The 25670-nt window shown below is 38.0% G+C and overlaps 1 protein-coding gene and 1 long non-coding RNA gene across 5 annotated transcripts in view; one reads left to right on the forward strand and one right to left on the reverse strand.

Moving 5' to 3' along the window:
* LOC129736607 (uncharacterized) overlaps window positions 1-2423 on the reverse strand; it is a 28163-nt gene extending 25740 nt beyond the window's left edge. The window contains exon 1 of the long non-coding RNA XR_008733456.1: window positions 614-2423. This is a non-coding gene — a long non-coding RNA (uncharacterized LOC129736607). The remainder of the gene's footprint in view (window positions 1-613) is intronic.
* On the forward strand, window positions 165-24896 carry RELL1 (RELT like 1). 4 transcript variants are annotated; one of them, XR_008733454.1, is made up of 8 exons: window positions 166-342; window positions 11320-11529; window positions 13762-13833; window positions 15106-15163; window positions 17880-18119; window positions 18765-18952; window positions 22385-22625; window positions 23215-24896. XR_008733454.1 is itself a non-coding variant. In XM_055717788.1 (7 exons), the coding sequence occupies exons 1-6, from the start codon at window positions 255-257 to the stop codon at window positions 18943-18945; spliced, it is 849 nt and encodes a 282-aa protein (XP_055573763.1). In that variant the 5' UTR covers window positions 165-254; the 3' UTR covers window positions 18946-18982; window positions 22385-24896. The 4 variants fall into 4 exon arrangements, 3 of the variants coding, with proteins under 3 accessions (XP_055573763.1, XP_055573767.1, XP_055573754.1); XM_055717788.1 differs by having other exon boundaries at window positions 165-342; window positions 18765-18982; window positions 22385-24896; XM_055717792.1 differs by having other exon boundaries at window positions 165-342; window positions 22369-24896.
* The last annotated feature ends 774 nt before the right edge of the window (window positions 24897-25670 follow it).

Below are 25670 nucleotides of genomic sequence, written 5' to 3' on the forward strand. Positions count from 1 at the left end.
CCGCGCTGTCAAAGGCAAGGCAAGGCAGGGCAGGGCAGGGCGGCGCACCCCGCCAGCAGCGCCTTCCCGCGGCAGCCCGGAACCGCCGGCGCCGCCCGCCGCACGCGGGGCGGGACACCGCGGCGCAGCGCCGCCCCGGGCTGGCCGCTCTGCGCAGGCGCCGAGCGCTCAGGGCGCGCCCCGCCGCCGGTGGGCCGGGCAGGGCCGGGCGGCGCGGCTGCCAACGCGGAGGCAGCGCGGGCGAGGCGGCGGGTATGGCTCCGTCAGCCACGGGCGGGATCCCGCCGACCGCTCCTTCGCTGGGCCCGACGGCTGCCTGGCTGGGCAGCCCCCTTGCTCTCGGTGGGTCGCTGCGGCCTCGGTCCTTCGCCGCGAGTGGGAGCTCTGCCGGAGGCGAAGCTGCAAGCCGGGACCCCCCCCTCGCTCCCCGCCGGCAGCCCCCTCGTCTCTGCCCGGGCTCCCGCCGCCGGCCGTGGCGTCGGCGGGGAATGCGAACCGCCGGGCCCCGCCGGCCTCTCCCGCCGCTCGGGTGCTTCGGCCGACCCCGCTGCTTCTCCCCCAGGAATCCCACGCCCCCAACGCCGCGGGGCAGAAGCGGGTATCTCGGGGGTACCTGGCGTTGGGTCACTGCGGGCTCGCCGGAGAGTAGCAGGACAGGGGGGCGGCCCCGGTGGGACGGGCGGGGGAGGCTCGGGGCTCCGCGGTGGCAGCGGCTGAAGTTCCTGCCGCCGCTCAGCGGGGCGGGGGCTCCTGAGGGGGACCCGATGCCGCCCGCGTGCCCTGTGCGAGGGCCTTCTGCCGTGAAACGGTTCTTCATGTCGCGACAGCCCCGCCCCGGCTGTTAATTTAGTCAGGTGCGGCCGTGAGTTGCGGGAAGGAGGGAAGCTCGTAATGAACTCTACAAACTCGAGTCTGGGGACTACTCCGTAGTTGATTTAAGCTGGAGTCTGGTGGCTCACAAGACAGAAACGCATCAAAGAATTGCTTCTACTTCACCATCTGTTGCGAGATTAAACTTGGCGTCGGATTTAGGTGTCGGGAATTCAGCTAACTGTAACCCTTGCAATCTCTGAGGACAGGCGCGCCTGCAGCCGCCCGTGGAAGTCGGTCTTCAATGACATTTGCTTTGTTTATATCTAACCGCAAATGTTGTGGTACTAGTAATCTCAAAGTGAAGATGATTTTCATGCCTGTGTAGTCTCAAGTACTTTTTTGTGTGTTGTCTGTGCTTCTCGAATGTTGTGTCTAAGAGGATGCTCATTTTTACCTGGTGTGATTTTCGGGTTTGTTACCTTCAGGCAGTGTGATGTTGATAAGAGTGTACTGGGTTGTGTGAGAGTAAACTTGGTGGAAGCAGTGAACATGGGCATGCTTATTAGCATAAAATTAAGCAATAATTGTTGCTAGTGTTTCTATACTTTTGCACATCTGTAATTTTACTTGGTGCAGGGCAGCTTGGTCAGAAGGGATTGAGATGTCTACCACCGGCTATTTGTTTTCCAAAAGCAAGAGGAGTGGGAGGCTTGTCATCCAGTCTGCCCCTCTCTTCAGGAGGGTGTAAGGAAATAAGTACTGCTAGGCACAACTGGGGCCAGTGAAATGGTGCAAAAGATACTAGCGTTATTAATCCTTTCTTTTTTCCAGCTAATCAATTTCAGTGAATGAGTTCAAGCATCTTGAATGTCAAGTTTGTGTTGACTGGTAGCTAGTGCTCTCCAAGGCCCTAATTCTTAATTTTTTTCATGTTTTGTATGCAGAGGCAAGAGGAGGAGAGGAATTGTAGATTTTTCTTCTCTTTTTGATCATGACCAGCTTTTTGGGCTTTTTTTCCTTCTCAGTTGCTTCAGTGTAAAATATTTTTTAACAGATTATTTGCTCTTTGAGGGTTGTTACTTTGGCATATTACTGCATGTTCCTACGCATCGAGATTATTATACAGTTTACCTACTACTGGCATCTTGAAGAGAATGTAAACATGTTTTAGTAAACAAAAGGGTGTGTATACATAGGATTACACTGACTTCTTACAAATATTTATACTCAGGATTGCCTTACTGAGCTTGAAGGCAGTTATGCTGGAGGACTGTTGGTATGTCATGCGCATTGGTAGGATTTAATAATGATAATAATAATTTAGTCTGGTATATCTAGATAAATAGGATTGTACTTAAGTAAAAGTTGGCAAGTCTAGCAGGAAATGCGAAAGCTATGAATTTCTCCTCCCTCTGAGTGTGCCAGATAAACTGACAGAAGGTATCTGATGTGTCTTCAAGCAGGAGACGCTGGCTTTGGTTAAAATTTTTTGACTTGTCTAAACTGGTGTAGATGTTAATTTGCATAAATGCATTGATGTGATGTATTTGGTAGCATTAATTTAATGCTACTTGCACTTGTAAAACTACCTGTGAGATGGAATACTTCAAATTTTTAAAAAATGAAAGTATCTGGTGTGTTCAGGAAAGAACTGGTGAAGTGTGTTCTACTAAGTGTGTGTGGCAGCTGCATGCAGTGTGTATTTTATTTGCAAACTGAAATTTGAGGAAGAAATTTCCAACAGAAATGCAAAGCATAAGTTCTGTGTATTTTTGTGGTAGGAACTATGTACTGTGTAAGTAGTGACCAGAGCAGTCGCACTATAAGCACAGAGAGTTTTACACTGGTGAACGGTGAAATACGAGCTTTTTGTCCCTGTGTATGTTTCTGCAGCTTTATCAACTGCATATTGTACCATACGCAAGGAATGGACTGAGTCTCTGTTACTGCCCTTCATACTGCAATTTGTCCCTTTTCCAACAGGACAAAACTGCTCTAGATACTCTTCTCATTTTTTTTATCATTGAATTCTTAATAATGTCAGATTCCTTCGTGGTGTGATTATTTGGACTGCCTGGGTGACTGACGAGACAATTTGTTAGATATGGTCTTACTTTTTGGTTCCTAAGAAGCTCTGTCTGGGAGTGTAGACATTGCAGTGCTTTAAAATTGTTGAGGGTTATGTGCATTGTGTAGTAATGCTTTTAGCTATAGTTTGCTGTTAATGGGACTTATCCTTACACAGGTGGTATCTCCTCTCTGAATCCCCACCCCCAGGCTTCCAGGGAAGCTTGCCTAAAACTTTTTTGCAGGCAGTTTACAGAGTGTTGATAGGGCAGAACTCATTAGGGCAGAGACATATCTCTGAGTAGTAAACCCTCTTTCCAGACCTACTGCAAAATCTGCTCAAAAATCACAATTTTTGTGGTGACATCAGTGAGCCAAAGTCTCAGTCTCTAAGGACTCGGCAGGCTCCATCTTTTGTGGTACTATGAAAGACTTGCAGTTTTATGGTTTTGAATACAACGTTGGGTAGTAAGGATGCTGTTAGGTAATGTGTTCAGGTAGGTCATCCCTGAGACTTGCTGCATGCATCTGACTGTTAGTGTTCTCAAAATAGGTGCAGTTAGAACGAGCTTTAAAGAAACTTGATTGATCCTTCTGCTGCCTTTCTTGAGATACTGCTTTTGACTAATGAAGGTTTTGAGGTCTCTTCTTAACAGCAGACCTTAAAACAACCTTGCTCAACCTCGAAGGCAATTGGCAGCACTGTTACTAGTTGTCAGTATGTTCTTTCGTCATGTGGCTTCCTCTTTCTCATCAGGCTTCCTGCTTATTTCACTTCTGGTTGTAGGTTCTGATTACTACAAGGAAGCTAGACATTAAGCGGAATTCACAAACTTGTTGAATGTTCCTCTTCGATGATAGGTGTTTTTCCTTTGTTGCTCAGTTTGTGCATATTCCCTAAAGTACAATTTCCTTGAACAATAGATCAAGCAAATGGTAGGCAATGGTTTTTCTTGCTTAAGAGTTTTTTTTCCTCTGGAAAATAAACTTTTTTTAACCTGTTCTTTGCTGTCTCTTCTAGTTTGCCTGACCTGTTCTGTAGCTACCACCTTACTAGTAAGGTGAAGAAGCCCAAACGTTTCCTAAATACCTTTGTGTCTGTTTTATGCAGTGATATACTTTGACTTGTGATTGAAATTGCTTGTTATTTCATCTGCTTAGTTATGCAAAGGCAATTTGACTGTAGTGTCCAGAACAGATAAATACTATTTAAATCAGATAACTAACTCTTTAAAAATATATTTAATTTGAAGTTGCAGCAAACTGTTCTGGTTGTATTTACTATCATTAAAATAACTAAAAACCTGTATTAAATCAGTACGTAATTACGATCGGGGTTCTAAACAAATTCACTGGTAAGCACTTGAATTGAGTATCTAAAAAATTAGGCTTTGATAACAGAAACCTCTACTGCAGCTCTAGTAGAATGATTTATTTTGTCTAAGTTGGATGTACAGAATGAAAATAAATAGCTGCTTTAGATTTCCATTCTTTTCAAAAATATCCACCACTTCTGAAATGCCAAGGGACATAAGCTGGCCATTTTTGGCATTTTAATTAATTTCACTAAAATTCCATTACCTTAGTAAAGCTTTTAAAAATAAAGCTAGTTTTCTTAATTCATTGAGAGTGAGGTATTTGGTGTGTATTTAGGAAATCGAGCTAATGAACTTTTTTTTTTTTTAATTTATGCCTGAACTTAAAAGTGTGTCATTTAAAATCAAAGTTTCACTTCAAATGATACTTAAAATTAAGGCTTTACTTAAAATGAAAGCTTACATCTATCCACCTTGGATGTCTGGCCTGGAGGTCAGGAGCATTGTAGTTTAATGCAGTTCTACTTCCCCTAAGGCCAGGAGAGGATGAAGGACTAGGTATGATCGTCAGGTGCTTTTTCCTTGTTGTTCTGGCACTGTCAGCTTAAGTAGTCCTTTGATTATGCCCTTTAAACCACATGTAGGTCCACATGGTGGAATGAACTAGAAGTGATCCAGGTATGAAAGAAAGAAAAAGGGAAAAACCCAACAAAAAAACCCAAGAAAGAATTAAAGCAAACCATATTCTGTCTAAATTATTTTGAACCTTAAGTGCTCTTTTTTCATGGATGGGTAAACCTGGCACATTAATTGTGAGGAGGAGGAGAAACGTATAAGCTGATGTTGCTACTGAGACATGTTTCCCAGTTATGCTTAGCTGAGATGTTTGAGCAGATCATATGCCATATCTGAGTATTTACTTTGTCTTGTTCTTAAATATATTGATCATAGTTAATTTCCTTAATTACTAAGTAATGCTAAGGCCAACGATAGTTTGTTTCTGCATACTGTGAGGTTGGTAGCTATGTTTTGGTTTGGTTCCTGAAAGCAGGAAATACAATCATGCAACTCCTTGAACTCTATGGAGAAGAAGATAGTGAATGTGTACTTATTTTTAGCAGGTAGATTGCTGGCACAATCAAATTCTTAAAATGTCAACAAAGTTCTTTATAAGGCATGCTGTAAGAAATAAATGGCATAGGCATAATGGGCAAAATCCAGAGTAACCAGATAGGATTCTTGATCAGCAGAGCAGAGAGAAGATGATGTCATTATTTATGGGATATTTTCTGTAAACTAAACAATAAAACACAACTAGAATGTGCTTGAAGTAATCAGCTGGATGTAGGTTATACTTAAGTTTAGCATAGGAGGTTTGGAAAAGTAAGTATAATGCATTATTTTAATCCTGAGGTTTATATTTCTTATATAACAACTAGACAGGCTTGATCTTTGTTACAACAAGGATTTCTTTTTCAAGAATCTGATTTGTTCTTCAAGCAATATTAAATATTTCTAGATATTTCTCTTCTGCTTCATGAAAAGTTTGAGAAATGTCTATTTAGATCAATACTAAAGGCAAAGCTTTGAGATAACTGGGGTGCATTTTGGGGAGGTCCTAGTGATCATGCCAAGTGTGAAATCTTTTCAGGTACATGCAGCTAAAACCAAGGAAAGAGTAATTCCATAATTCTGTGCAAGCAGAATCTGATTTTGTGGTAGTAGATAATAAAGGAGGAATTGTTCTGACCATCTATTTACAGTGAGAAAGAAAATAGGTGTGGAGGGCAAGCTTATTACCTTTGTAGGACCTCTAGCCATGCTTTGTAGATAGTTGTCTACGTACAGTTAATCCTGCTTTTTGATAGTGGGATGAGGCGGGATCGACTTCTCTAAGGTGCTCCCATCTCTGTTTTCTGTGAGTTTATAAAACTTTAAGAAGAAAGAGACTTTGTTACAGAGTAATACCTTTGCTTACATGGTTGGCTCCAGCTTTATTCTTTCTGCAGCCTTCAAGAGGTTGTAGTCTTAGAATATTTTTGTGGTCAAACTTTATTTTACTAATATGGAGGGAATACAGTTTTTAACTAGAATGTTAACAGATATGTCTAGGCCATGTAAAAATTGCAGTTTAATGAAGGATGAAATATTTTTTCATCCATGTGCTAACTTTTTGATCCTATATTGTTTCCTAAAGGTGGTGTAAAATTTTCTTGAGCCTTTGGTGTGATGGAAAAACACTGTCTTTGTGTCAGTGTAAAAACTTGTCTGAGATTTACTGTACCTATGTTTTGCTGTTTAGGTAAAGATTAAGTTGGGGCAGACAATATTCAAGTTCAATACCTAACACTAATTTTTAAGCAGATGAGTACATGGGATGTGAATTAGTAGCATGAATGCAGTCTGTGATCTATGGGTTAAGCAACGCTTTAAATGTGCTGAATATTGCTCCTAAATCTTTTTATATTACATATTCAAGTAATCTTGATATGTAGACTGGTATACCATGACAGGTATATAAAAATGCCAGGACAGCAAAACACTGAAGCAAATGGATTTCTATATGAATCGACTTGAGTCAAGGAAGATTGCTATGGCCTGAACTTGTCATTAAAAACCATTGTGAAGCAACATCATACATCGTGAGAATGAGGTAGACTACTTGCACTCTGTTAGTAAGCATAATATGCCTCTGGGGAAGAGGAATAGGGAACATACAATGAATGATGTAGCTATGACTTGGGACATAAAATATATTGCTCATTAGCTAGGCAAACCTTGTTTATGCATTGTGTCATAACTGCTGAAGTTTTTGAGGGTGGTCATTTTGGTATGTGTAGGGTGTTTGATAACGAAAGCAGAGTGCTTCACTCTGCTTATAAGGTTACCCAGCACCAAGTATTTGACCAGCTACTTCATTTCTTCCGGGATATTTTTGGTTTGCTTTTAGTGAATTTTTACATTTCTGAACATAAAATTAATGGCATCAAGCAGTTTATGGACTTTGTGTAGATTATGTATTTATATATGAATATAATGTTTTACTAGTAATAAGCAAAATACCTTACAAAATTTTTTGTATCTTGTTGAATTTTAATGGGAGAATTAGATTTTTTGGAATCTAAGGAGAACTGAGGAGAAATCACAGTTATCTGTGTATGCTGGAATGTTAAAGTATCTGTTTGTTAATGCATTTTTAAATGAAAAAAATACTTTGTTTTCCTGCCCAGTTCAAAAGCTCTTTAAATCTCCATGCAATTAGTGGACTAATCTATGCTACAGAGTATTCGGTTGATAAATTATGAGTTTAACATCCTTCTGTCAGGAAAAGAAATGCCATTTGAGGCCCAGTTCTGGCATTTAATTTTTTTTTTTAACTTTTATAGGTTGCGTCTATCCTTTGAGAACTTGTCTAGACTGTCATTACCTTTTGACTGGGGTTTAGATTGTGGCTGGTGAGGTTTTCTCATTGGTGTTTCAGGTGGCAGTCTACAAGCAGAGGTACTAAACTAAATCATAAAACAGATTAGGTAGGTAGAAAACCAAACATAAAACAAAGAAACTCAAACCATGGTCCTTACCATGCAGATATTGATAAGTGATATATGTTAGGTAGGCTGGGAGTATATCTGTGAGACAAAAACTACCATAATAGTTTCTGATGGTTTTCTTTTTTAGAGGGTAGGAATGGTATTTAGTGATTGCTCACCAATGATTTGTGCTTCTGAAAATGCAGTGTAGCTCTGTCACTGGAGTTGCTTGTGAACTTGGTTCAGGTTTATATATAACTTTTTCTTGTTTACTGTGAACATCTAATGGCATTTGGGATCCATTTTCCCATTTCCTTTGTATAATTGTTTTCTTCTGTTGACTCTGCAGCTTTGTGAGTCAGCTTTGTATTTTAAATTGTATGTATGTTTTCAGTGGCTATGTCAAGCTGATGGGGTTTCAAGTTGATGATTTAAAAATAATTGTCCAGGACGTGTTTTTTTTTTGTTGTGGTTTGTGTTTTTGTTTTTGTTTTTTTCTTTCTCCATGTCCTGCCCTTACTTTTGGAACATACTCTCAGACTGCAGTTACTTGAGGAAAGCTTTTTTTAGATGTATGAATGTACCCTTATTCATGGTTGCTCATTCCCCCACTGAGTTTATTCAGTACCTTGATTGCCTTGATAAAGCAGTTTGCCAAACCACAGGTCATACTGTTTCAGTAAAACGACTGCCTAAAAACTGAAGACTTTGAGTCTTTTTTTTCTTAAACCTGGTCACCTTGGTAATCCAGTTTAAAACTCTTTCAGGGCTACAGTGTGACAGGAACACAACCACTGGGGTAGCAGAGGACTGAAGGGGAAGGGACTTCTTAAAGCTACTTTGCATCCAGAGAAATTGCAGTGAACTGCAACTTGGAGAGTCTGAAGCAGGGGCCTTTAGCCATCCAATAAGGCCTACTTGCTCTCTGGGTTTGAAGTGGGAATTGCCTACCATGGTTTTGGAGAAAATACTAAGAGATGTTATTTGTTCGAGCAATGCATGCCACTCTTGCCACAAAGAGAGGTAGAAAACATAAGAGTTGAGTCGGATTAATGTTGTGCCCCTCCCACCCATTAGCTTGACTAGTAAAGTGACTGTTGATGTCTTAAAAATAGTGCAGTTAGGTCTTTTTAGTAGTATCCATTTTAAGAATAAATAGGAATGTGCAGCAAAATCCAAAGCATCTGCCTATTTTTGCCTTGTATTTGAACATGAAGGTTGCTTGTTCATTAATACCCTTCTGAGCTTGTGGTGTACACTGTTTAAGTTGGATTTCTTAGATTCTGAGATGTTGTAGTCATCAAAGTAATACTTCCCTGGTGTGATGGTTTTTCTCCTGCCTGGAAAGTAAGTTAAGCTACTCCGTGTGATTAAGTGGGGGACTTTGTAGCTATTGCTACCTGATGAGTTAGCAAAAATAAAATTTAAAAACCCACCAAAAAACCAAACCCAAAACCCTTGTGTATTTTGATGTATTAAAACATTAATTATGAATTCTTAGAAAGCAAATAAACTGTATGTAAGATCAACTTTCCCATTTATGTGGTTGTGTACATTACCCTTTCCTGTTTTTTGCTTCCTTGTAGTGCAGAACAACTGTAGCCTTAGAGTGTTAAATTGTGTATATTAATCAATGTCCTGCTCAGGCATAAGTTAATGCTTCTAAAGGTTACTTATCTAGTAAATTCTTTATATAGTTATATATAGGATTGCTGGCCCCTCTTAAAAGTGAATAGCTTTGGTTTTGGGAGCAAGCTAGACCATCTGGCTTTGTCCAAAGCAAACATCCTGAGATTTTGTTTTAACATGTTAGCCTTGTGATATGTTTGTTCACTTACATTTCTTTCCATTTTCCTGCATTTCTGCTATTGTATAGAAAATTAGTTTAGAGAAATGCTTAATACACTTTTCCCCCTTTTTGCTATTTGAGGTTTTATCAATTGTTATTTCAAAGAAGTTGCAGTGTTTTTTCACTTTGAGCAAGTCTTGTGTATTACTTAGTACTTCCGAGTTTTCCAGGACAGTACTTTAGAAAGAGAAGGTTTAGTGTTTTGACATAAAGAAGACTAGGGTAAATACCTAACGACAGGTTTTTAAATCTTTTCTTAGCTGTCTGTCACCTGACTAGTGTTTTTCAAATACAGCTTAGTTAAACAGCTAAAGCAGTAGAGGTGTTTGTAGAATAGGGATCTTCAGGCAGTTTTCTGGAGGCTTCCATTACTGTTCTTTTTAAAGGGAAGGATTTGATTGCTCTAGACATTTCTATTGTGAAAGGGGCAGTCATGTAAATGGTTTTCTCAAGAGTCTTCACTCCTTCAAGCAGTTTGATTAATGGAATGATTGTGAATTAACTTGTCTATTTCAATAAAACCAGATGGAGAATGGATTGAAATAGTGTTAGATATTTTTTTATTGGTCTTTTTTTGTTATCATTCTTTCTTAGTCAGAAAAATTATTTTCAGCTGAAGTGGAGAAGAAGAATAGGGGGTAAAAATGCAGCAATATTCTTGCATATTGGAAGAGTAATATTTGTCTTTATTATGTGGGATGAGGAGTGTACAATAGAGACTCAAGGAATTTTAAGTATGCAGACATGTATTTTCTTGGATTTTGCTGAACAGTTGAATTTGTATAGTTTGGTATATGAGTAGGTACTGAGATTTCAATTTATATGGGTATCTTGGCCATTGGACCAGGCTGCCCAGAAATGTTGTGGAATGTCCGTCCTTCAGATAGATCAGGTTGCCCACATAAGCTCTAATGAGAGCTGCTTTTAGCAGCATTTGGGCTAATGAATTTCAGAGGTCCCTTCTAATGTAAATATTCTATGCTTTTGGTAGTTCAAACCCCCAATCTATAACATGGAATATACATCTGATAAACTCAGACCGTAATTGAAACAAAAATGCTTAGTTGTGGGTATAGAGTTAGTGTGTGCCTATGCTGCAATATAAATTCTTTACGAACAAAAAGAAAAGCCTCTTTCCCATCTTGTTTCAAGTTTAGATTTGGAAACCCATTTTGTGTTTAAAACGAGCAAAGAATGAGCCCACCTGATGCTGATGAGAGTAAGTGTTCTTTCCACTGTTAAGAAAAAAAATGAAGGCTATTTCTCTTGTACCTGATACTCTTTGTTTGCAAGGCTCAATACTAAATCCTGTACTTACTCTCATATTAGGGAAGTATCCATGTTTTTGTGGCAATTTTGCATGAGCTTACGACCAGAGGAATGGTATGGCGCTTTCTTCACTGATGGGAAGAAGGAACAATGGTGGTGTTGTTCTTCCGTGAAGTCCTCTTGTTGAGGCTACAGGCCTATCAGGCTCGAATATTGTTTGTTCTTTGCTGTTACACTGAAGAAGTATCATGTGGGTTTTTTGCATGTAAGATGTTTTGTAATTGTTTTATGAAGAGGGAATATCAACTGTTACAGGTGTGAGTTTTCAGCCAGTAGGGTTCGTGTTGCCCATTCAAGTCCTCACAGAAGGTACATCACATTGATGCTATGGGGATTTGGTCATGCTTGTAATTTTCTAAATGCTTTGAAGTGCTTTACAGTATATAGTAATAACTGTGTTTATTTGTTTGTGTAGATAATGCAGAGTTTCTTCAGACAACTACTTCGACAACTAAAACTGATGGCAAGGCCGAACACCTAGAGTATATTGCCTTTGCACTGGTTCCTGTTTTTTTCATCATGGGTCTCTTGGGGATCCTCATCTGTCATGTCCTTAAGAAAAAAGGATATCGTTGTACAACAGAGGCTGAACAAGTAGAAGAAGAAAAACTTGATGAAAAAATAGGTAATCAACAAGTCTAAACCAGCTTTCTATTTCTGTACACTGCAACTTCTATGGAATAAGTATTTTTATTACCATTATGTCTGTTGGGTTTTGATCTTTGCCAGTTAAAACTAGGAGTGTTCCAGTTTCCCATGCAAGTCCTCTAACATCAATTAAGAGCTTAGAGGGATAAAAGTATCCAGTATATTTGTTTGTAACTATACACTGCAATTGGAGTCACCAGATTGCTTTTCTGCATTCCACATGCTGTTGCTGTTAGAAACAAAGTGTTACTGTACATAAGTTTATCTGAGGAGTGACAAAAAGCTGCTGTTCAAAGCCTGAAATCTTAAGTTTTATGTTTAGCAATCTTGATTTATTCCTGTTGTGCTGTCATTCTCATTGCCCTTTTCATGAAATTGAGTCTTTGGACTGACTATGTTCTGCTTTATGTAATGTGGGCTGCTGGTAATCTTCTCTTAAAGATACCTTTGTTTTTGTTCTAATGTTTGTTCGTTTGTGCTCTTGTCTTTATGGTTCCTTGTTCCCACCTACTCTTACTTAAAAAAAAAAAAGATGACACAACAAACCCAAGAAAAATGTTATCACTTGGGAAAGGCTACAGTAACCGGATACAGCATTTGGCTAAGTAAATACAAGGGCCAAGTCACTTGTAAATACTTTGGGTCTCTTGCTTTCTCTCAAGTAATTACTGTCGGTAGGTTCATAATAAGTGCAAGTTACGGTGGCCATGTGGTGCAGTAATGATGCGTTGGTAATGTTCTTAAGCAGTTACTGCCTGGGGCATGTATGCAGTGAATGGGACTATTTTATCTGTTAGTTCACCCGAGCGGTAACAGCAAGGTGAGCAGTAATGAAAGGGGGACAACTTTGAGATCTTAGTTTAGGGAAGTACCTGTGTCTGTTGCATTGCAAAGTTGCAGGTATTAGGAAGAAGATGAAGCAAGGGTACAGAGAGGGGGAAGCCCCTCATTTATTACTTAGGCAAGACTCTAGATTTGTCTATCAAATGTGCCTCAATCTTGTGATTTATGTATATATTAAATAAAAGTAGCTTTATAGTTTGAGGTCCCACCTGGAGTACTGTGTTCAGCTCTGGACCCCCTGAAGTAAGGACATGGACCTGTTGGAGTCAGTCTGGAGGAGGGCCATGAAGATGATCAGAGGTCTGGAGCACCCTGATCCTGTGAAGACAGGCTGAGAGAGCTGGGGCTGTTCAGCCTGGGGAAGAGAAAGCTTTGGGGAGACCTTATAGTAGCCTTCTAGTACCTAAAGGGGCCTACAAGAAAGCTGGAGAGGGACTTTCTGCAAGGGCATGTAGTGACAGGACAAGGGGTAATGGCTTTGAACTGAATGAGGATAGATTGAGATTAGGTTTTAGGAAGACATTCTTTACTATGATGATGGTCAGACACTGGAACAGGTTGCCCAGAGAAACTCTGGATGCTCCATCCCTGGCAGTGTGCAAGGCCAGGCTGGATAGGGCTTTGAGCACCCTGGTCTAGAGGACAGTGACCCTTCCAACCCAAACCCTTCTATGATTCTATAACAGTTTGAAGGGAAGGGCAGAGCTGTACCTCTTTGTTGTTCAGTTTCTCAACCCGATCTTTCCCTGCCTTCTGAGGTTGTGCTGGGGAAGCTTTCAGTATTGTTAACAGACACAATTGATTCCAAAAGTATTGTCATGATGTTTCTCTGTTAAATCCCTTGCTCCTCTAGTCATATGAGAATATTTTTTTTTAATTAAAAAAAATATTCAAATGTTGTGTCCTTGTAGATGTGGTGAAAAGCTGTAATTTAATCTCTTAGACTAGAAGCTGATAATACCTATTTTGAAATAGTAACTTGAGAAAATTTAATGCTTTTTTTTTGTTTCTTTTCCTCCCAATTGTTAGGATTAGAAATATTGCTCTCTTGTTAGTCTCCTCCTTGATAACTAGAGAAGGAATTTTGACATATGCTTGTGAAAATATTGAGTTTAAAGTTTTAGATGAGTATGTCAGAGCTGATGTGTGGATTCCATAAACTTGTGTTTCTATTTTTTCCTGAATAAGGATTAAAAAGACTTATCTAAGCTTTCTTTCCAAAGGAACAATAGGTCTTGTCTTTGTTTTACTGTAACTACTTCTGGTGTTTGTTTTTGTTTTGACTGTTTCCTTATTGTGTTTTTAAATAACTAGTTCTTGATTCAGAAGGCCAAGATAGTGACAAAATATTTATTTTCTTGCACAGAAATGAATGAAACATTACACGAGAATAGCGACACTGTGGGTCAAATTGTTAACTACATTATGAAAAATGAAGGTATAGTATTGTGATATTGAAGTTATGAGCCTTTGTGGTGGTGGTCTGTAACAAATGTTTTTTCAGATACTTTAAAGTACGGTATGGTACGTTCATGTGTTTTCATTTAGTAACCATTTTGCACATGCTTAACTCTTTGAGATTGCCTTCAGAGGCAATAACTTCAAACAAAACTGGAAAGTTTTTTTCACTTACCTAAAATTATTTTGCATGGTAAGTTTAGTTTGTGAATTTCTTGATGTCTTAACTATTTGGATTTTTTTTGTTTTGTTCGTACTTTTGTGAAGTAAAAGCTCAAGGTAGCTTTCTTAATGGCAACATTTGAAATGTGGAAAATTTTATGTTTTGATCAGATTGAACTTTTTGTCTTGAAATTATTTTTGCAGCTGTTGGATGAAAGATGTGCGCATAACTGAGACAATAAGGTAGACTAGTACTGACGAATTCTGGATATGGTAACTCTGTGTTCTGTGTGCAAAGTAAAGAATAAAGAACAAATGACTAAAAAAAAATCATAGTTAAGCAGCACATGGAATGCTTGGTTAGCTCAGAACATACTTGCCTAGTAGAGGAAACATTTAGGACACTGCATGTTCTTATAATACAAGAACATTTAGCCCTTTAATTTTATGTTTGTATAAATTGAAGTTTCTGAAGCATTGAACTGGCTTTGAGTTACTTCTGAATGAAGACTATTTCTCTGGAAAAATTGTATTTTTGGGTTTATTTGTAGGGTTTTGTGATTTTATTTTTTTTTTTTCTTAACTGTTAGTGCTTTCAGCTTGTGTATTTTTTCCTTGAGGTTGGGATTAGGTAGATCATGTGGTTTTTAGAATATGTGAGCAATCGGTAGTTCTTGGCTGATACTTAATTTGCATTTTGTAGGGCTCGCTTAAACCGGTGTTTTTAGCCTGAAGTTGCTTCATACATGTAAGGTGATGGCACTCCTGTGGTCAAATGGATGTTTTAAACTTTTCAGAGATCTTTATTTGGGAGTGTTGTGCAGATAGCTGTGTTATATGGCTTGTATTGGGGCCGAGCTTTGTGTATAATATGAACTGTAATTTTAGTAGCTCATGTTAAGAAAATACCACAGAATTATATTAACACTTCCATTTGCATAATTTTCTCTCATGCCTTTTTGGAGATACAGATAATAGTCATCTTTCTTTTAGATGAAATTTCTTTGAGGACCTTTACTTTTGTTGTTTGTTTTTTTTTCTGAAGCTAGAGCTGTACACTTTTGAAGAGTTCTATTTATTTTCATTGCAGCAAATGCTGATGTGTTAAAGGCCATGGTAGCAGATAGCAGTGTCTTTGAACCTGAAAGGTAATTATTCATCTTTCTAATGCATGTTACCTGAGGCAACTAAAAACATACCCTTTCAAAGGATTTTATTTTCTGAGCACTTTTAAGACTACATCTCTTCCTTGAGTTATTGGCTAAGAGGATAATACTTTGATTTCCTTGTGGTGTCTCTGAGTCACTAAATTTTAATGTATGCCCTGGGTTAGTAACTGGCTTTTCTGGTTATGTGTTGTAGGTGTGTGATATGGATTTATTGCTTTTTGGGGTAAAGATTTAGAGAGGCTGCAAATACTTGTTTACTTTAGAGTGAAGTTATTTAGTGCAAAGCTACTCTGACTTGAAAGAACGGAAGCAGCACTCATTTCATTTGTATGGATGCTAACTTAAAATAGACATTTCTTTCTGTCTCCTTCTGGTTTACTTTTTTCTTTATAATTGTGGTAATATGCATTGGCTGGCCTACCTCTCTTCCCACCCCCCACCCCCAATACACATCTGTTTAGAGAGTTATGTAGAGGAAGTAGTTCAGCCCTTGAGTTGCAGATGTATCATTTGTCTAAAAGTAGTTAGATCTGTACATAAATATCTTTAAACTATGTCTATACTACTATAAATACTCCTCATATGTAACCCTGCGTTCTTATTCAAGGCAGAGAAGATGAAGGCTCAGGTAGTACTGTGTCACTAATAAAAGTTGCAGTGTATGGTTGTAGCAAAACAAAGAGTTGAGTGTGCAACAGTTTACCAGGTTTTAACAGTGAGAGGCTTGGTTATTGAAAAAAAAAAAAGAGTTCTTAAAGCACAGCGAAATATTTCTTTGAATTTTACCTCAGTCTTTTTGTGTTGGCATGCGTGATGTTATTTTGGGAGTTTTAGACTATTGTTTCAGTGGTGAATTAATATGCAGAAAGGGGAAGGGGAAAAATGATGGCTTTTAGATGATTACTAACAGATACTCCTAAAGCTTTAGTAACTCAGGTGCAAATTCACTGTATTTCTTTCTAAGTTTGGTGCACTATGAAATGCTTCCTAATGAAAGGTATAGTAATGGCTGAGTAAAATCTGCACTTCTGCCACTTAAAACCTGTTCAACATCTGAAGCAGATAGGAACTAATGGCTTTATTTCCCTTAATAACATTCTTTTATTTATTTGAAGACCATTACATGTCTCCTGTCAATTTCTTTGTTTTGAAAATAAACATCCAAGTAACTCCAGTTTTTCATGGCATGTTTTAGTTCTTTAATTTGTTCTTTCTATTCTCTTTTGGAGTCTCTTCACTTTGTTAATATTTTTCTTGAAATAACATTTCTGAAACGGGATGGAATGATCAGCTGAGGCATGATTAATGTTAACTTTAGGTTAACAGACTATAGTCCTGTTAGTTCCTTGTCTGAAGAATGATCTTCTGGCTAATTGCTTTTTAATCTGGGTATGTAAAGTTTTTCTGCTAAAGCACAGAAAGTTTTGTTGTCCTTAGTGCTAGACATCCAGTATTTTTAAAAAAGATTTACATATGTATGAATGTCTTTCACACACATGCTCTCCTCTGATCATCCTAATCTCTCAACTTGTCCTCTACAGTTACTATGGGCGACCCAAAGTTTATTGGTACTTTAGCTATTCTTCTATTCCATTACCCAAGGAACTATTTAAAACTGTGAATATAATCAGTACCAGAGTAACCACATTTAGTATGTCTTTCCAGTTTCATAGTAAACTGCTGATATATAACTTCTGTTACCTTATGTGACAGTAATTTCACCTTGATGCACTGAGCTGTAGCTTGCTTTAGGAGAATGTGTTGCAAGACAGTGTCAAAATAGATGCTGAAGTCCAAAACCCTGCATCTACTGGTGTCTATCTATTTGCTTTTCTGTTTTGGAAGAAAATTAGATTGGTTTGATATGCTCAATAAATGCCTTTTGGTGGTTGTACTGCTTTTTCTTTAAAAAACATTTTTCTTCTGAAGCTTAAGCTGAATGATCTGTTGATTCCTTTTGTCTTCATGGTAGACAGTTTTGCTTCTTTGCAATACTGTGGGACTATGCTCTTCGAGATCTTGGAGATCCTGTAACAATTCTGAAATACTTTCTGTAGTACTCTTCTGTAGAGGCATGAAGCCGGGTTAATTAACATTGCTAACACACAGCTGTGGGCTGGCTTCAGGGCGGTGGGTTGGCTGATGTGGACAAGGTGCAGCTGTGGCTGGTTCTGTGAAGTGGTTGGGCAGCCAGTGAAGAGACAGCAGCCGAGGAAGAGAGAGGAAGAAGAAGCAGAGAGAAGAGAGAGAAAGCATGCCCTGGGTGAGGAGAGACTAGGAGAAGGCAGCAGGGGGACTGGTGTGAAGAGTATGTTGGTATGTGGTGGTAAAAGGCCTTGTTGCAGCTTTGTAGTTTGGACTGTGATGCTCTTCTACTGATGAAGACATCTATTTAGCTGGTTAAATTTACACTTTGTCACCTGTTCTCTTCTGTTTTAGCCAGAATTTTTATTTCCTTGCCCTTTATGTTACCTTAACCACATGACTGCAGCTGAATTAATTTACAAGTGATTTTTAACTGCAAAAAATATGAAATTGGAGAGAACCTTAAAGCAGACTTTCTCACAAATGAATGATCCCTGAAAAAACTAGCTATTCATAGATATAACTGAAAGTTATGTTTTATCCTTTTTTCCTTTTTAAGAAACAGGATTTTATAGTAAACATTAAATTCCCTTTATGCTTTTACCTACAGCCCTTTATCTCCTACCTCTCCTGGGAGTCCAACGAGTCCAGGATCTCCTTTATCACCTGGTGCTGTTCCATTTAAACACAGCTGCAAAGGCCATCACTTCCATACTGTTGGAGGAGTGGTAGAAAAGGATGTTTGTACTCGTTGTAGCCACAAACGATGGCATCTTATAAAGCCAGCACACAAATCTAAAGAGCACAGAAGAAGTCGTCTTGGAGAAGTCACAGTCCTTTCTGTGGGAAGGTAAGACTTACGTCATTTTACTGTACACTTTCCTTTGGGACACTACAATGGCTTATGTTGGATCACGTATCCATTGATTTTACTCTGTTTATAGCATCGGTGATTGTTTTTTGTAACCCCATTACTATTAGACTGAAGTTAGTTTTGGAAGAAGTAGATGTGATTTTTTTTTTTTTTTTAACTATGTAAATAGATGGCAATTTACTGTGAGTATAAATTTAAAGCTATTGCTCTATTGATCCTGGCTAAAAAGAAGCAAGGATTGCACACTAATAAATTCCTGTTTCTGAATTTGGTGTTTCTCAAGCAAGTGTGAGCTATAGCAACCACTTCATTCTGTTTTATTTTTAATTTCTAGCTGATGTTGTAGTTGTCTTAGAAAATTATTGTTCTAAGTAGTAGTGTGTAGTCCGTGGATTCTACTTTAAAACAATTCCCTGAGAAAATGTGTTTCAGCAGTAGTGAGTGTTAAAAATATATGTAGGTAATGGGAAGGAAGATTGCTCTGAAATGAAGCTGGCTCTGTGCAGGTGTCTGCTCTGATGTAGAGGTCTTGGGACCTGAAAACGTGTTGCTGTCCATACACTGGGCCCTGAGAATGATCTGTGGGGAAATACAACTCAATCTTCATTTTGTTTACATCAGATTTAGAGTCACAAAAGTGGAGCACAAATCGAATTCCAAGGAACGGAAAAGCTTAATGTCGGTTACTGGTGTGGAGAGTATCAATGGTGATATGCCTGTCACGCCTGCAAAACAGGAAGTGAGTGAAGCATCTGCCATGCCAGTGAAACAGGAGATGCAGGAGAGGAGAAGCTTGGAGTAAACTGCAGGTATCAAACATTGGGAACTCATTGAAAGCGGTATGTTACAAAATAAGTGAAGATAACGTTTTCAACTTCATTTGCCTTTACTGGTTAACAGTTCTGTGTGAAAACTCATCTTTCAGTTTCAAAAGTCTGCAAAAATTAATTGGATCACTCAGTTAATGATAAATTGGTAAAGGCTAAATTGTCCATCAAATTCTTATCTAATTGTTTATTTAGACTTTGTAATTACAGTAGATGTTGAAGTAAAAACTATTTTGTGGCGGTGGCATCACTGGTCTGAGAAATAAAACATCTGCATATTAATTTTTGGCAATAAATGATGTTTCAGATTCAGTGGCAGTGTCGTACCCAAAAGAAGCAAATGCTGCTGACAGCTGCATCACTAGAACAACTACGCTGCTGCTTCTTGTGCTTGCTGGCCCTGTACTGTGTGCTTGTATAAGGTGACTGCTTACTAGATATTTCTCTGATAGATCAGTGGAGCTTTGGCTGATTAGAAGGGAGACGTGAAAATGATCCATCACAGGCATCTGTGGTAGGTTACTAAGCCAGGAGATTGGGTTTTTCTTGTGAACTGTTAAACATCAGTGAATTGCTTCAGGTACTCCATTAAGCATGTTAAAAAACCAATGTCAGGCGTCCTTATGGAATGCACCCCGACTACTTTTTAAATTTTTTATAAGAATTCATGTTGGTGGGGAAACCCTGTAAGTCAATATGTTTTGCTTCTAACTGTGATAATCTGAAGGGGAAAGGTGAATTTACACAAATGTGATTCAAAATACAGGGCTTGACCCTTGGAAGAAAGGAGTTCTGGGGTGACAAAATAAATGCGCTGGGTTCGAAGCAAGTGAACAAAAAGTGCACAGTGCCAAACTATGCTGAGAGAGGATAAACTCATGTTGTGTCAGCTCAGTCCAGTTCCAAACTCTAACTTCAAATAGAGGAGGGGAAATGCACAACTGGAAATTGGGTATGTTTAAAAATTAACAAGACCCTCAAGTGTCTTGAGATTAAATTCTGTAAGGCCAAAGTGCAATATGTGACCTTTTCTTTATATCCATTGTTTATTCATTAAGAAAACATTCTGTAACTGTATTAACTTAGAAAAGAAGACAAAGTAGGAAGCTGGTATGCAATGTGATACCTGTGCTGCCAGAAAAGGTTGGAAGGAAGTATGACTATTGAACTAAGCAGAGTGTATTCCTCTGGAGTCTGTGCCTCATCGTTAAATTACACCAATTTTTTCAGAACCATTGCCATAGAGGAAGAAAGACTTGGAGATGTGGTATGCTTCCAAATGCTTAAAAAGCTGTGGAGGGTAATGAAGTAAATTGTTCTTTTTGCTCAGTGGGTAAAAAGGTAAATAGTAGGCTAATTTGCAAGGGGATGGAGTTCAGGTTTCAAAAATTAAGAAGCTGGAATAAGCTGTCGTATCTCCATTGCTGGACATTTGTAAAACCAGACTGGACAAGTGCTTGCCAAAGCCAGTGTAAATATAGCTGGCTGTGTGCTGGAGGCAGGTGATGGATGACTGTATGGATGACTGGGGTTTTTTTTGTTGTTGTTTTGTGGCAAATCGTAGCTTTATAGCGGCTGCAGTCTCAATACTGCTCTGTAATCTATGAAGGATCTGCAGATGTCAGTGAAAGACAAACTTTTATTTTCTGATTCAAAATTATGTCCTGGTACTCAGGTTTTTTTTTGTTGGTGTAGTTTCGTTTTCATTTCTTCCCTTTTTAAAAATCAGTATTAGCTAACTGCAATAGAAAATAACCTCTTCCTTCACTGGCTGCAGTGGCATTTTCATGCCCACTAATTGTTACTTCTGTGACTACTTTTTTCTTTTCTGTGTCTCTAATGGTAGCATGATTGGACTGTTCGTAATGTGATTTTTGACTTAAAGGCAAACTAGTTATCTTCTCTTTAAGCATTAGAAATAGAAAGAAAAGGGCATTTATTGAAACAAATTCAATTCCAGTGTGCTTTGATTTTTTTTTAAAAAAATATTATTTTGAAATCTCTCTATAAATGTTTGGTAGTACAGTTCTATTTCTAATTTGTTCTTTCCTCTCCTAAATAAGAAAGCTGTTCCCTGTAATTACCTAAAGATTGTTCTCTAAATTCAAACCATTACTAATTTAATCTAAAAATAAGCTGTTCTCTAGAGAGATAAGATAGTATAGCCATAAATATGGCAGCTTTTTATTGTAGAACCTCTCTTAGGGTTAAAGTATCGCCCTTTCTGAAAACAAATGTTCTAATAGCAGAGAAATAGCTCTGTGGAATCTCTTCTAAAGGTCTCTCCAGTCCAACAGTACTATTCTGTAAATCATCTGGGAAACTAGCCAGGCCTGTTTGATGTGCACTACAAAAAACAAACAGATCTTGCTTGAAAGGCTATGGTACTGTTCCCTAGCATGGTTCTAGATCAGATTTTGTCCACTGCCGTGAAAAGCTGTTCACACATAAAAAGGCAGTGATTAAACCTTTACTTCAATTACTTACTTCAGACTTCCAATGAATTATTATAGCTTACTTTACTGAAACTGAACAAACTTCTGTGCCTCCAGCCAATAAATTTATGATAAAAAAGCGTACAGTTTTGGAGAATGTGGCTCAGACCTTCAGATGCAGAGGAAGAAGACAGACACAAATATGTGTTTAATTGCTGCCAGAAAAGGTTTGTTCCGGCATTTGGAGGCAGTAGATTTGTGCTTTGCGGCCTGACTTTAACTGCTGCTACTGAGAGTTCCTGTATGAGATGTAATTCCTGAGCTGAGTGGTACTTGAGTGACATAATGTTGCTGGTTACTTCTGTTCACTGCTACTGTCGAGTTTGGGGGTTTTTTTCCCACTAAACTGACATGTCCTTGATATTTTCTTGAGGTGACCTCTGCAGTGTTTCAGCTTATTCTAGCATCTTGCTGACTGCTTCATTTGAAGTTAGAGCATGTCTTGTTCATATTCTCAGCAGACTCCCATTTCATCAGTTAAGTTTGTTTAAAAAATGCTTAGTGACATGAAAAAAAAAAGTAGTAGATACACAGCTGACTGAAGTAAAAATTTTGAGCTGAGCTCTTGCACATCCACTGTGAGGTACTGGTGCTGTGAAGCTATGTAACATATTCGATCCCTAGTGTCCTTCTCAAAATTGGGTGTGCTTTGCACTGTGATGTGATGATGTGATTTGTCAGTTTGTGTGTTTGTCCTTTTCATGAGCACCAGCTGAATTTTTAGTTCCTCTCCTTTAGGATTTCACATGCTCAACTGGCAATATATGGCAACCACTTTGTGCGATTGTGGCGGTTTTTTCCATTTCAGAAGACCATCTGCTAAGTTTCTAATTAGTGTTCCTCCTAAGACTGATTTTGCTATTTAGATATTATATTTTTATATATATATTATTTTTAGAATAGTTTTCTTCTCTTGCAGGTGGAACTTTTAGAAGAAGCTTTTTCTGCTAGCACTTTGAAGAAAACTGAAAACTCCCAAGAGATGCATACAGTTTTTGGCACTGTAGCATTTTGCAAGTTCTGTGATGGCATCCATGCGAGGTTAAACACTTAGTGGCTTTTCACCAGTAAAATCAGTAAGATTTAGACACTTAAATACTGTTGTGTTGTGTGGACCTCGTACCAAATGTTGGGCTTCATCTTGGAAAGAAAAAATACATGTAAGTCTTTGGACAGGAAAGGTAAAAGCCTTATCAAATAATCTTTTTTTTTGTACTTAAACAAGCATTTTTAATGAGCTCAATATTATGAGTAATATGATTACCCTATGGATAAACTGTGTTTATCCCTCTGGTCCATCTGGATTTTTTTGCCTCTGTTCTTCCCCTCCAGAATTGACAAGTGTTTGCTGAAGATAAAAGCCAGCCTTTGGAAGATGAAAATACTCTTTTAATCTAACTGCTAGTAGCCAAGCAAAACATACAAGGAAATAATCGTCAGCCAAAATCTGCATATGTGCCTTTAGTACATAAGCCCTCAGACTCTGTGAAGGGTATTTCACAGTACAGAGTGGTTCAACTATATACAGATGTTAAATTAAATTGTTGCCTCCTTGCCCCTTACTTCCCATTTAGTACTTAACATAGGCTGAAGAACATCTTTTTCTATTTAGTTGGGTGAGCTCTTGGGAAGGTTACTTTCCTGAAGGCCACTTGTTCTCCTGTTTTCTTCTAACTACTCACTCATATTTGAAGAATGCCTAATAGTTTTGCCTTTTTTTCTTTTTTTTTTTTTTTTTTTTACCCACAGGTTCCTTATTAAGCTAAGGCAACATATTCAACCATTAGATAAGGATATGGAATATTTGGCGTTAAAAATTTATGGAGTATATTCTAGACTAATTCTGAGTGGCTTTACTGGACTGAGAGTAGCTGTTTTCACTGGCACCAAAATCTTTAGCCAGTGTCACTCCGTTCATATTTTAAGTGTGACTTACTGCTAAACATACCAGGGATGGTTTTGTGATTTTAATTTTTTTGTCTACTTATGATCTCTGCTTTGTCCTGTTACTTGGTTTTGGAAGGGAAATATTTGCAATACTTAGCAAACTTTGCTGTGTAATAGAAACTGAAAAATAACATTCTGAGTGCCTAAGAATATAAGCTCTAATGTAATGCATTTTAGTAGAGGTTGCACTATATTCTGAGAACTATAAAGTAACTTAATCTGCTTTATGAACTCAGTGAAAATCGTTGTTTTGAAATTGATTTGTTTTAAATTAATACTTTCAATCCTTTTAGTTGAAGTGCTCTAAACTTTCTCCTTCAGATCTGAGAGTCTGGTTTCTTCATCAGTTTATGCAATGTTAACAATCAATGTGCACAAACATAAAAATTAATCTTCTTACGTATTAGATACTTCCACGTCTTGTCAAGGATAAATCAAAGTTGTTTTACTCTTGCTGAAAGTATGTACATCTGATTGTCTTCCTTCTACTTGTATCCATGAAATACTGACTGGACTTATCAATATATACTTTTCACCAATGCTGTATTTGCCAATATAGCACTCCACCAAAGCTCTGAAAGAATAAGCGGTTTATTATTCTTTTTAAAATGGGTATTTTTAGGGATAATGTCCATCCTCGGGAACTCAAAATAACTCCTTGGTCAGGACTGGATCTTGCATGTTTAGTGTCCCTGCTTGCATTAATTTAAACCTGGCTTATGAAATCTCTTCAATATTTTTAAGTATAACATAAACACCAAGCTCACCTTATACAGGCATATGCATTTAATATTCTTGTATTTTTGTCTTCTTCAAGCCTCACTTGATTATTTGCATGAAAAGCTAATACTTCTGGAATTTAATTAGCTCCGGTTATAGTAGTTAGCTTTCAGTTTCCAAGAGATTGAGAGCTATGAGTATAAAATGTTACTGGAAAAAGGGAGTATTGGGCAAAACCAGGCAGTTAAATAATTTTCAGAAAGAAGATACACAGTTATAGACTGTCCCAAAAGCTTTAAAAAAAAAAGTGTGGGGGAGGGCATTTTGATAATAATGTGTTTTGATATGTGATGGGTTAGTACTGCAAGTAAATTTGCCAAAGGATGGAAAAAAGTTTAAACAGAAATACATATTTTTTACCTAATTTAAAAGTAGTTTCTATTTTGATTCCATTGGAAATACGTAGAATAAAAAAAAGAACTTGTGTTGGATATGTAAAACATTGTTTACCTGTACAAAATACCTAAGGTATTACAAGACGTGATATGTGCAAGAACTTAATTTGTGCATTGATACTTCAATAAGAGGATTTAGAAACTCTGCCTGTTTCATTGCATTTAACACTACACTATTTGGTAGGGGTGTGGATATTGACACAATTAGTTTGCCTTTCTTAAATTTGCATATCGGATGTATTTTTAACTAAAAGGTTTATATACAACTTTTGTACTGCCAAGCAGTAAATAAAAAATATTGGTTCTTAAGCTTGCTTGTGACTTCCTTCAGCCTGTGTCCATTGTGTGAAATTTAACCTTTGCATAGTCTTAACGTATAATGCAATCTCTTTGCATCTTAAGCTTTTTTTATGGAGGTAGTAAGGATAGGTGGTTGTGTTCTGTATTTCAGAGCAGTTTTATTTTCTTGGGAAAGGACAACTGCAAATACTAGTTCCATTTTACATGGGAAAGAAGAAAATCTGTGCTTTAATCCAAGTTGGTATCTGATAAAAAAACCCTTTACCTTTAAAATATCAAGACTTAAGGTTTTTTATTATCTGACATGGAGTTTTTTTTTTTTCTAAAAAACCCACATTATCTTTCTCAATTGTTTTGAAAGGTATGGAATGAAAAATTACAAATGGCAGGAAGCTCTTTGTAGTTGCTTCCTCTCAGCCTGTGTCCCTCTGATACTACAATGCTTAATGGGTTACATTATGTTCTCACAGATGACTACTGTCTGTAAACGGCATTAAAAATGAGCTTTGCTGTATTAACAGTGTGAAGTAGGCTCAAAAGAAATTGTTGTGGCTAGCTGAGATGTGTAATTATCAATGTACCATCCTGTTTGCAGGGGTTTTTGTCCTTTATTTCAGTATTCCTGGCTGCACCACACAAGGTTTGTTTTGAGGTCTGTATTTGAATTTCAGAGGTTTATATTCAGAATTTAAAAAAAAACACCCAAAACCCCCTCAAACAGTCCCTCTAGGCCTTGATTTTCAAAGACACTCAAGATACTGTTGATTGTGAAGCTTCTGGAGA

The sequence above is a fragment of the Falco cherrug genome, chromosome 1 (assembly GCF_023634085.1).
Source record: "Falco cherrug isolate bFalChe1 chromosome 1, bFalChe1.pri, whole genome shotgun sequence".
NCBI classification, from domain to species: Eukaryota; Metazoa; Chordata; class Aves; order Falconiformes; family Falconidae; genus Falco; species Falco cherrug.

Excerpts from the sequence above, each read along its gene's own strand:
- RELL1 (XM_055717788.1), top strand. The coding sequence starts at position 255 with ATGGCTCCGTCAGCCACGGGCGGGATCCCGCCGACCGCTCCTTCGCTG. Across the intron at positions 13,834-15,105 it reads CTACATTATGAAAAATGAAG|CAAATGCTGATGTGTTAAAG; the intron begins GTATAGTATTGT and ends TTTTCATTGCAG. Across the intron at positions 15,164-17,879 it reads AGTGTCTTTGAACCTGAAAG|CCCTTTATCTCCTACCTCTC; the intron begins GTAATTATTCAT and ends TTTTACCTACAG.